Raw genomic sequence first — 12,637 nt, 5'->3', positions numbered from 1 at the left:
TTCCCCGGCCAGGTGCTCAAGCAGCCCCTCGCCTCCCCCCCGCCTCGCCTCGCCACCTCCCCCCTGGCTCGCATCCCCCTCACACCTGCAGAGAAGGAGGAGGAGCAGCGCCTTCCCGGAGCCGACCAGGGCGGTATCCGCTGGGAATTCCCGCATTTAACATGCGGGATTTCTGGCTCGGGGGCGCTGATTCCTGCTCGGGGGCCTGGCAGCGGCCCCGGGTATTGGCTCCCTGCCTGCCTGGCAACGGGCCCCGCCAGGCCAGAAAGTGCTCCCCTTGGTCCCCTCCCCCCCTGTAATTCTTGCCGGCGATGGGCCCTGCCGGCGAGGAGAGGCTGCCGGCGGCCGCCCCTGCCTCTCGTCCCGCGCCCCAACGGCCGGTTTGCGCTCTAGGCGAACGCCTAGTTCGCTTAGCGGGCGAGCCGGCCCTGGCTGTGGGAGGGAGGAAACAGTGAAAACGGTCCCCCTTCTTTCAGTGGAAATTTCCCAATGGATCCAACCCAATATTTTCTGCAGCAACCATGAAATGTGGAAGTGAACTCTGTATAGGGGGAAGAACAGATAACCATTCCTTTATACCTCCCTCACAACCATGTGATGGGCATTTATGGGATGTAGAGTCTGTGCCTTAAGAAACTGAAAAAATGCATGTTCCTTTTATCAGGGTTATTTCTTACAATGTGTTTTTTTGTCTGGGTACAGATACTTGAGGATATAAAGCATCTGTTGGTGTATTAGCTGAGTTCATAGATACTCATCCTAAGAGGGTGGAACTGCTGACTAAGACTGAGTTATTTCCTCTTTTCATCTTAGCTGCCTGTAATAGTGATAAAGGATTTATTATTATTTTTAAATAACTGTACTAGACAGAGTGTTAGGATAGCAAGCCAACTATATATGTCTACCTTGCTTGCTTGATTTATTGATTACCTGAATTATTAAGAAATGTAATGTTTTGTAGATTATGAATGTGATTGTCATATTAGCATGCTCCATACAGAGTGAGTGTGTGGTTCACAAGCAAAGGAATTATTCAAGTTATTCCCAGTCTCACATACAAAGCATGAGGTTGTATATTTATGTTTGTGTGCCATTGCACGTACATATCCCATTGTGCCTCTTATCAGTACTCTTCAGGCTATTTAACAAATCCCTTTTAGCCCCCTGCTCCTATAGACTAGGTGACTCTTGAACTGTCATGTGGCCCTATAGATAAAGAGGCATTGGATTCTTGAGACCTAGTTTCAGGTCCAAGCTATGGGCAAACCTCATCTGTTTCCTTTCCCTACCTATAAAACACAGTTACATTTTAGACAGAGGGTGGGTGCCTAAATTAAAGGGGGGAAAATGATTGCATCCCAAATTAAGACAAGCAGCAAGTTTCTGAAGATTATCTAAAATGAAGAAGCCACTATTGCTTTGTGCCTCATAGCCATCATGAGAGAAAAAAGACATCTTGGAAATTAATGGGTGGCGTCTGCTAAAAGCCTTTGGAAGGAGATGAGACCAGAGTGGATTTTTCAGCCATCACAGGGCAGGATTTTTTTGCAACTAAGCTGCGTCCCCCTTTCCCTTTTCTTATGCAGATTTATATTTGTGTCTTTGTCGATATATAAGTTTTAACTAGTCCTGCAAAAACCTGGGCTGCATACAGATTGGGGGGGGGGAGCTAGTATATTTTATATTCACAACAGCCCTATGAGGTGTTGAATGCTCCAGATCACTAAGCGTTATGGCTGCATGAGGACTAGAATCTGGGGCTCCTAGGCCCAGTTGACATGCCAACCACTATACCATATTGGGGCCCCAGTCCCATGGGCTGGATAACGTGGGGGGGGGTTGTGCTGCCACAATTAGAGCCACCATAACGCGATCCCACGCATCGGTGGCATGCCATGGTTCCTTCCCTCTGCGCCTGTGCATCAACGAGGGGCCGGAGGGAAAAGCTGCAGCCAGCACGATCACATCGAGGGACTCCAGAGGCAGCCCGTGGCAAACCGGTTGCTAGTACCTTCGAGCAGGTAGTTTTTAATCGCGCATTTTCAGCGGTATGTCACAGGTTTGCCACAGGTGCGCTCCACTTCCCAGATGTTGTGGTGTGATCGCGGCTGGATAATCTGCCATGCAATCGTCGCTCTCCCGCGGCAAATCCTCTGTGTGAACAGGGCCTGGGACCCTCTGGACATGAGGAGCTACACTGCCCATGAAATGTATTCTTCCTTTCCCCCACAAATCTCAGGCATTTACAAAAAAAAAGTATAATTCTACAAAATCCAATTTTTAAAATTGGAGCATATTATTAAATGCATTAAATTTAAAAAATGCTGCCTTTGTCTGCCTTGCATAGTGTCTTCTTCAAGGTTGCAGAATTTGGTATTTTTCATACCCTAATCCAGCCACCTCTATGTTGTACAGTAGGTATTCTGACAATATCATATTCAACTAGGCTGATTCTCTTGTGTTGCAGATACTAAATCAACCTGTGAAGAATCTCCATGAAGGTGACCAGCCATGCAATGTTCCTGGAAGGCTGTCCTCCTACTTGCTTTGGCCTCTATAGCTATCCAGTACACAGCCATCCGCACCTTCACAACCAAGTCCTTCCACAGTTGCCCTGTACCCAACCCAATGAACTGCAGCCTGAATCAGGAGACTGAATCAGCTGACAGACTTTGTGATGAAAGCCCCACCTTTGCATATAATCTTTCCAAGAAGACACATGTCCTCATCTTGGCCACAACCAGAAGCGGTTCCTCCTTTGTTGGGCAGCTCTTTAACCAACATTTTGATGTCTTCTATTTATTTGAACCCCTCTACCATGTCCAGTACACCTTGATCCCAAAGCTGACACAGACCAAGGGCTCCACAGACAGGCGGATCATGCTGGGAGCTGGGCGAGATTTGCTGAGGAGCCTCTATGACTGTGACCTCTACTTCCTGGAAAATTACATTAAGCCTCCACCAGTGAACCATACAACAGACAGGCTGTTCCGCCGGGGAGCCAGCAAGGCGCTGTGCTCCCCACCAGTTTGTGAGACACTGACAACCATTGATATTCCACTGGAGGAAGGAGACTGTGTGAAAAAATGTGGCACCTTGAACCTAACACTGGCAACTGAGTCATGCAAAGATCATGGGCATGTTGCTATCAAAACTGTGCGGGTGCCCGAGGTCAGTGACCTCCGGGCCTTGGTAGAGGACCCCAGGCTCAATCTGAAAATCATACAACTGGTGAGGGACCCCAGGGGCATCCTTGCCTCCAGGAGTGAGACATTTAGAGATACTTACAGGCTTTGGCGTATCTGGGATGGCACAGGTAGGAAACCCTATAACCTGGATGTGACACAGCTCACTACTGTCTGTGAGGACTTCTTGAACTCTGTTTCCACCGGACTAAACCGGCCAGCTTGGCTCAAGGGCAAGTACATGCTGGTTAGGTACGAAGACCTAGCCAGGAATCCCTTGAAAAAGACAGAGGAGATGTATGAATTCCTGGGCATCCCCATGGACAGCAATGTGGAACGATGGATACAGAATAACACAAGAGGGGACAGATCTGCAGCCAAACACAAGTATGGGACTGTCCGAAACTCAGCAGCAACCGCCGAGAAGTGGCGGTTCCGCCTTTCCTATGAAATTGTGGCATTCACGCAGAACGCCTGCCAGCAGGTGTTGGTACAACTAGGTTATAAACTGGTGTCCTCTGAGGAGGAGTTAAAGAACCTTTCCATCAGCCTTGTGGAAGAAAGGGACTTCTTGCCCTTCTGGTAACACAAACATTAGGGTTTCGTATTTTAAATCTGATACGAGCCATTTCCTAACTGTTGCCTTACTTTCCCTTTCCCCATTTACTCTTGAAATTTGCACTAATTCTTTAATGGGAATCTCAAAAAGAGTTAACATGAAGAAAGCATCTCCTCTCAGACTATGTTATGAGTAATGGGTACCGTAAAAGCAAATTAAAGAAGCAAACTGTGGATGGGTAGCAATGTTTACAAATCACACTCACACAACAATGTATAAAAGGAAAAAAAAAGTAACCCTCAGGTTTTCCACACTGAAAGGCACCTGGGGGACTATACTTTTGCACTGTTTACTTTTACAATGTAAGAGGTAACTATAAATATATACATATATATATATGTCTAATTTATGAATAGTGTTGTCACTTCCCGCCTAACTCTCCCTGATTATGAGCAGGTTTTACTGTTAGCTGAATGTGGAATATCTCCTTGTTTTTAATCTTGTTTTGATATGTCTGTTTGAGTCATGTTATCAGGCTGGTCGCTGATCCATGGTTTGTTTAGTAACACCTATGACATTTCTTTGTGCCAAAAAGACAAAAAAAAATGGTTTGCTGAACAGCAACAACGGACCCTTAATGCTTTATCTCTGTGTTTTCTGCAAATAAATAATTCAATAAAATCAGTTGTTCCTGGAGGATAAAATTCACCAGGCCAGTCTCAATGACCATTTACTGCTACTCAGTAACACCTTTAACTGATGTGGCAAACATGGTACCTGGTGGGATAGGACAGGAAGTAGTTGCACCTTTAAAGGTTCATGGGTAGAAGTAGGAAGAATGGTGAGTAATGCAAGTGTATTATCTGACTGCAAGTGACCACATGGAAAAGCAGTGGCCATTCCAGGGAGAGGGCATGGATTCTAATTTCCTGCCATTAATAAAATATAATTAAGTCAAAACAAAAAGAGAGCTCACTAACCTCAGTTTGTTCAAGAATGGTCTCTCATGGCGTGACAGGAAGTGTTTGCTGTGTAATGCTGTTAATTTGAGAGATTATTTCCTTCCAGAATTGCTGAATAGTTGGACACTCCCACCAGCAGTAAACAGGTTAAAAATGAAAAAAGAAAAAGAAAAAAAAGAATGGTCTCTCATACTACCGCTGCAGACTTCTGTTTGGCTGGAATATTCAAGCATACCAGGGGAGGTCCTGTAGCTCGGTGGTAGAACATACATTCACCTGTATAAAATCCTATGTTCTGTCCCAGCATTCCTAGTTAGAAGGATCTCTCATGTTGTAGGGCTGGAGAAGACTCGTGTCTTGAGACCCTGCAGAACTGTTGCCAGTCAGAAGATACTGGGATAGACAGCCCAGTGATCCAACTCAAGGCAGCTTCATATATTCTTTTTATTTTAAACAACTACTGCAGTTTGCCCAGTTTGGTCCATCACTCTTGAAAGTCCAGTTAATCTCTGCATTCAGTAGTTGCCTTATGCCTTACTTCTTCCCAATCAGAGTGCTTTCAGTATTCAACAACTGATTGGCTGGAATCTAGAGCCATACTCACAACACATATTTAAACCATATTCTTTACATAAATGCCATCAGGTTGCACCTGATCATATATGGCAACCCCAGCAAGGGCGTTTCGAGGCAAGTGAGAAGCAGAACTGGTTTGCAATTGCCTTCCTCTGCAGAGTCTCTTCTGGTGGTCTCCCATCCAAATACAGACCCTGCTTAGGTTCCGGATTTGATGAGACCAGGCTATACCATGCCAGCTCCCCCACCTCCATCTGCTTAGATCTCAACAAAGGGACTCTGGAAACTGTGGTTGTATAATGGGGCTACAGAATGCTAACAACAAATTCCCAGCACCTTCAAAAATGCAATCTCCAGGGTTATTTGTGGGAAGACATGATACTACATAATGCTGAACTCATTTAAAAGAAATAATGTGAATGTATTTATACTAAAGATTTAAGTTAGTTTAACAGCCACTCTCAACTGTAAACCTTGTATATTGTTCTGTGAGTGAGACGAGGGATTTCCAATGGAGAATTCTCATTGGCCTTATCAAGATACAACTCCATGACACAAGACATGGCAGGTAAATATAAAACTACAGGGTGACCCTTGGTTTTCCTTGAAAAACTGAGATTTTAAAACAGATGCAGATAAGGCTGCCAATCAAGCAGTACAATCCTGAACAGAGTTATACCCTTCTAAGTCAATTGAAGTTAATGGGCTTAGAAGGGTGTGACTCTTCTTAGGTATTCACTTTAAAAACACTGAGTCCATTCCCACTGAAATCTATAGGACTTGCTTATTTATCCAGTTGTGTAAACCTTCCTTATTCCTAACAGATTCTCAGTAGAAGAGGAGAGAGGGATGTTCTGACTGAATTTGCTCCCAAGGTGACAGTATAGCCATACAATCTGTGTGGTATATGTATCAGTATATTTACTTCTGAGGTGTTTTGAGTGTTTCATGGACATGCAGTGAGCTGGTTACAATAAAAAGGTGGAAAGTGTAGGAATGAAGCACACGTGTGAAGATTTCTTTTTTTAAAAAATCCCAATTCAAAAAGGTTATATGGGGGTCATTGTGTTTCTGTCAAGCATATGTCTCAATTGCCTTCGCGTACTATGCTCTTATGATCTACATCATCCAGTGTCATCCCCCCCCCATGTTTTCATTTTTAAACCGATTGAAAGGTATATTTCTTCAGGATTATTTGATATATTTCTATAGCACTTTTCTTAGAAGTTCAAAGTAGTTTCCAATAATAAAAACCCCATATGCAACAAATAATAAAGGCATCATTATATACTAAAAGGGTTAGTATATAATCAACATTCAGCCAAAGGCTCTTCTAAAGAGTTCCACTTCGCACTTTCCCCCAGGGAATGGAATATGAAATTATTTGGCATCAAGTTTACTGTTCCTGCTTTTCCAGGCCAAGATAAAACATGAAAATTTATTTTGTATGGGGCTGGAATATTTCATCACTCAGTCAGTCAGATGAATTGATTAAAACCTTGTAATCAATTACAAAACTGCTGCTAGTTCAGCAGGCAGCAGATTTTTTAAAAAAAATTAAAAGATTACATCGATGGCTGATACCCCCGCATCTGAGAAGAGGTATACCTCCTCCTTTCCCACTCAAGTGGGAATGCTTCATCTGAGATGGTGCCTACCATTTATTTAAAATATTTTTGCCCTTTTCCCATTCAAATAGAGTTCCCAAGGTGGGAAGTATCAGAACATTAAAACATTTGACACAGCAAGACATTAAAACAACATTTAAATTATACATGTATATGAAATATGTAAACAATTAAATAAAACATATGAACACATAAGCAGACTTAAAATGACCAGGGAGAAGGGCCAGTAACAGTTATTGGGGGAATGATTAACAAACAAAAAAGAAGGCGTCACCTGCTGGCAGAAGACAACAGCAGAGGGAGACAAACGAATCATCCTGGGGATGGAGTTTTAAAGTCTCAGTGGAAAAACCGAAAAGGCTCTTTCTTGGATTGCCACCTGTGTAGCTGCAGATGGCAAGGGCCCCCAAAGCAGGGCCTCTGAAGATAATAGAAATGGATGGATAGATTAATATGGGAGTAGGGGGTCCTTAAGGAGCTGTGGTGGCTCAAGTGGTTAAGACGCTGAACTGCAGGCTGTGGAAGGTCGGTAGTTCAGCTGTTTGAGACCCAAGTGTGCCGCATGACGGAGTGAGCTCCCATCTCTAGTTCCAGCTCCTGCCAACCTAGCAGTTCAAAAGCAAGAAATTGCAAGTAGATAAATAGGTACCACTTCAGTGGGAAGGTAACAGCGTTCCGTGCGCCTTGGTGTTTAGTCATGCCGGCCACATGACCATGGAAACGTCTTCGGACAGCGCTGGCTCTTCGGCTTTGAAACGGAGATGAGCACCGTAACCCTAGAGTCGGACCCGACTGGCTTTCGAGCAAGGAAACCTTTACCTTTAGGGGGTCCTTAGTATGCTGGTTCGAAACAATATAGGGCTTTAAAGGTAAATATTAGCATAATGAACATAAGAACATAAAAAGAGCCCTGATGGATCAGACCAGTGGTCCATCTAGTCCAGCATCTTGTCTCACACTATGGCTAACCAGTTCCTCTGGATAGCCAATAACAGAGCATAGAGGCCGAGGCCTTCCCTTGATGTTGCCTCCTGGCTCTAGGATTCAGAGGATTAGTGCCTCTGAATGTGTAGGTCCCCTAGCCACCATGGCTAGTAGCCATTGATAGTCTTATCCCCCATGAATCTTATCTAATCCCGTTTTAAAGTTGTTTATTACTCTGGCAGCGAATTCCACATTTTAGTTAATTTCTGTGTAAAGTAGTATTTCTTTTTGTCCGTCTTGAACCTACTGCCCACCAGCTTCATTGGATGCCTCATTGGATGCCCTCTAGTTCTAGTATTTTGGGAGAGGGCACCCCATGCATAATTCCATAAACTTCTATCATGTTCCCCCTTAGTTGTCTTTTTTCTAAATTGAAAAGTCCCAGACTCTTCAGCCTTTCCTCATAGGGAAGGTGCTCCAACTCCCTAATCATCTTGGTTGCCCTCCTCTGTACTTTTTCCAGCTGTGCCATGGCCTTTTAGAGATGCGGTGACCAGAACTGTGCACAGTATTCCAAATGAGGCTGCACCATAGATCTATATGGGGCATTATAATATTGGTTGTTTTATTCTCAGTTCCTTTCCTAATAATCTCTAACATACAGTTTGCCCTTTTCACTGCTGCAGCACACTGGGTTGACACTTTCATTGAGCTATCCAAGATGGTTTCCCCTTTCAGTCTCAGCAAGTTCAGACCCTATTAGTCTATACTTGATATTGAGATTTTTTGTCCCAATGTCCATCACTTTACACTTACCAACACTGAACTTCATTTGCCACATTGTTGCCCAGTCACACAGTTTGTGGAGGTCCGTTTCGAGCTCTTCATAGTCAGCCAGAATTGGGGCCAAAAGCAAATTGGAAGCCACTGTAGATGGAGCAAGAATGGAGTAATAGTCTCTGTGGTTCACTCCAGTCAACATTCTGTCCACAGCATTCTGCACCAACTCTAGCTTCCAGACAGCCTTCAAGGGCAGCCCCACATAGAGGGCCCTGCAGTAATCTAATGTAGATGTTACCAGGGCATGCATCATAGTGGCAAGATCTTTCCAACAGCTTGCTCACCAAAGGCACCCCTGGCCACTGCTGCCACCTGTTTATCCAACAGGAGGCTCATGTCCAACAGCACCCCCAAGCTACAAATCAGCTCCTTTAGGGAAAGTGCAACCCATCGAGAAGAGTTCCTGGGTCAAACCTTTCTCCAACCAGTAGCACCTCCATTTTGTTGGGATTAAGTTTCAGTTTTGTTGACTCTCATCCATATCAAAATTGCCTCCAGGCACTTTTTCAGTTTCCACAGCCTCTGTGGGATCTGCTGGAAGCAAGAGATAGAGTATCATTTGCAAACTGGTGGCACTTCGGTACAGGTCTCTGGATGACCTCTCCCAGTGGCCTTATGTAGATGTTGAAAAGCATGGGGGACAAGATGAAACTTTGTGGGACCTCACAGGCCAGAGGTCAAGGGGTAGAGCAGCAGCCCCTGTTACAAACACAGAACATAACAGAAGGCGAGAAGGTGCCCACAAGTCAAACCTTTAATAAACTTATTCTGCAAAGTCATAATATGCCCCCAAGGTAGTTCACAAGTTGATGCCATTTCTTTGCCTCCAAACTTTACAGGATATTTTTGGATTTAAAAAAAAAAATCAGAGATTTCTGTGCTTGACAAAGATCAGGCAGAAATTGCATCGAGTCTACATAAAAAAACCCTTTTCTGAATGGAGTCTAGCCTAGAAACCAGTGATCTTTTATGTCACCAGGAAAGAAAACAGCTTAGCTATACTAACACAGAGCAACCATGATGGATTTATTTTGCATTCCAGTACATTTTCCTGGAGAGATTTGCCTTTAGTCACAAGTTGAGGCTGACCCTGCGGCCAGGCCTGGACAACCTATACAATCCTTCAAGCTAAGTGTGGCCCACACAAAAGCTGGATGATTCCTGGTTTTGCAGTCTCAAGCACAGCAAAGCCAGGTTTATGGAGTCCCTGGTGGGCTGCTACATGTGGCTGGTGCTTATTATTTAGTGTCACGTAGGTGTTATACTCACCTTCAGTTCAGCAGAGACTCAGTGGATCACCGGAAAACCTACAGATGGTTATTGAACAAAATGACTTCAACATGCTATGTCTGATTTCTATAGTCAAGGCTGTGAAAAAGAACATCCACCAGGTCAGTTTGGCTGGGAAGTGTCATCTTCCCGTGTAGCATGGTCAAGAGCTGCCTGGATTTGTCTTACTGCAAATGTATTTGTATTTGGTAACTTTGACATTATCAGCCTTGCTTGATCTGGTTCTTTGCTTCTGATACACTTTAATCAGCACAGTCTTAGACAAGTTATTTAGGAATGCTTGGGTCCAGAAGGTTATGGCTCAGGGTGAAGGACTACCATAGATCAGTAATATTCAATCTTGCTGGATCCAGGACCTACCTTTAATTCCAACTGACAACATCAGACAAAGTTGAAAACATTTTCTACAAATGTCCACGTCTCTCCTTTTCTCATTAGTATGACAAATGTCCACTTCTCTCCTTTTCTCACTAGTATAATTACTGCATAGAAGAAGTTCCAGCAGGTGCTGCTCATGCAGGGGGCAGAAAAGCTGCACTTCCTGAAACCAACTCTGCTACACATCTATTAGAGACAGAGAGAGCAAGCAAGTCTAAGCAGGTCTACTTGGAAGCAAGTTGCATTTTATTCACTGGGGCTTACTTTCGGCAAAGGGCTCGTAGGAATGTAGAACCTATAAAGGTTAGTCAAGAATAGAAGAGGGCCAACTCTTCAAATCTAATTATGAAACCTAAAAAATATACATGTATTTATTAAACACAAATTAAAATAACGAATAAGGGCCCATTCATACCTCATATACAAATATAAAAACATACAGAGGCTGATGAAATAGACCTAATGTATGTCTTCATCAGCCTTTGTATGTTTTTATATTTGTATATGAGGTATGAATGGGCCCTTATTCGTTATTTTAATTTGTGTTTAATAAATACATGTGTATTTTTTAGGTTTCATAATTAGATTTTAAGAGTTGGCCCTCTTCTATTCTTGACTAACCTTTATAGGTTCTAAATTCTAGGTTTTAGGTTCAAGTCTTTCCCCCCCTTTTTTGTCCTTACTACTCGTAGGAATGTAGCCACAGTATCCTTTGTCCTCCTTTTCATCTGATAATGCTATTTCTTTTTTAAAAGAAAAATTTAAACAACAACAAGTTGTGGTGCTGTCACTAGTGCCATCCAGCCAAGGTCAGGTGGGGACTCACAGGTCCTGACTTTCCAGTTGAAGACCAATGGGCTAGATTGTATTTTAGACCTGTTCTTCCATTTATTTTTTATTCTCACTATTATTGTTTAGTTTCAAATGTTTGTGTTTCCCAATGGAGCTACATAGTTTTTCTACTCTGTATAGATGGTTTTATATTTTTTTAATGGCTGCTTTGTGAAAAGTTTGCTGTGGAAAGGTGGTCTAAAAAGATTGTAAATACCAGTAAATAAATGAAGTGCTAGGCCAGTTTTCCTTCCCAATCCTATGATGAGTTTCTTAGCTTTACCATGAAGTAGAACTCACATTACACAGTGAGTTTCCCATGTCAATATACCAACTCTGGCAAGGGGTGTGAAGTAGATGGCAAGATGGTCCCCACATACAAGGTACAAGTGGGGCTCCTTTAACCATCATGGTCCAACTGGGAGGTGAGAAATTTGCCTTGGGAATGCTGATCCTCATGGTGAAAATAATAACCTGCGATCAAGGAAACAGCTGCAGTTAAAAGGTAGCAAGTGCTGGAGGACAACTGGGTTTGGAAAGAGCCCTGTTGACTGGGCAAAGCCAGTGGGATTTCTCCAAGCTACTCGTAAAAGAACACCTCAGATGTCAGGAGTGTCCTGCCCTCTGGTGGAATTATTTCCACTTGAAGTTGCACACACTTCATACCCAGTACTGTGTGCACTGTACCAATACGCAGAAGGTTGTTAGCAGTTGGTATGAGGACGAAATAGAAGTAGGGAAGGGCAGTTGCACAGTTCCTGTTAATTTTCCTTTAGTGGCCTTTCAAAGGGCAAGAGCATCAATTGCTGCAGTGCGCAGCCATCTTGCTAGCGGCACTTCACAAGGTGTGCCCTCCCCCAACTTGGAAGATGGAAACCCATTTTAAGTGGGAATGGCTGTGAAAGGTCAGCAGAAAAATGAGTTTGGTGGCCTCTCCTCTGGGCTTGCAGGAAAATGAGTGCTGCCTTATAAATCATCTGTGCCATCAAGAGAGGGATGGAGCTAGAGAATTAAGAGGAAGAAGCTGCTCACACACACAACTCCCTGTCCTTTCAGGTACTTTGAAACAATGTTATTTGCAGCAGCTCAATAGACACAATCTGAGTAAGCCCCACAACAGCAGTTGTGCACATTGTTTGTGTTTATTCCTTGCCAGTCCATGCAGCAGATACTTACAGGGAAGCTTCAGCTTTGTACAGGCAAGCCCAGTCCATGTACAAAGCAGCTGGGAGTACAAAACCAACCTTTGACAGGGACTGTCTCTTTCACTTCTAGCTTTTGACTAAACAAATGTCCATCCAGGAGCAGAGTAAGTTCCCATGTGGGCAAACCCTTAATGCAGCTAAGATGGAGCGGGGGAGTGGGGGATCTCTTGTAGCCCTTCCAATGCACCATACAGACAATAGTGCCAGCATTCAGTGCATCAGTACTTGGAACTCCATGTGGTGGCCTTACAGACTTGGG

General features: G+C 43.7%; 1 protein-coding gene across 1 annotated transcript; it reads left to right on the top strand.

Annotated features, from left to right (window-relative positions):
* The first annotated feature begins 2,471 nt into the window (after positions 1-2,471).
* Positions 2,472-4,267, top strand: CHST1 (carbohydrate (keratan sulfate Gal-6) sulfotransferase 1). The gene has a single exon (XM_015414722.1). It carries the CDS (start codon positions 2,512-2,514, stop codon positions 3,769-3,771), a length of 1,260 nt encoding a protein of 419 aa, XP_015270208.1. The 5' UTR covers positions 2,472-2,511; the 3' UTR covers positions 3,772-4,267.
* The last annotated feature ends 8,370 nt before the right edge of the window (positions 4,268-12,637 follow it).

Source organism: Gekko japonicus, unplaced genomic scaffold (assembly GCF_001447785.1).
Source record: "Gekko japonicus isolate JY-2015 unplaced genomic scaffold, Gekko_japonicus_V1.1 scaffold1398, whole genome shotgun sequence".
NCBI classification, from domain to species: Eukaryota; Metazoa; Chordata; class Lepidosauria; order Squamata; family Gekkonidae; genus Gekko; species Gekko japonicus.
Note: the sequence above shows the minus strand (reverse complement) of the source record. Positions and strands in the feature narration are given on the sequence as shown.

Excerpts from the sequence above, each read along its gene's own strand:
- CHST1 (XM_015414722.1), top strand. The coding sequence starts at position 2,512 with ATGCAATGTTCCTGGAAGGCTGTCCTCCTACTTGCTTTGGCCTCTATA.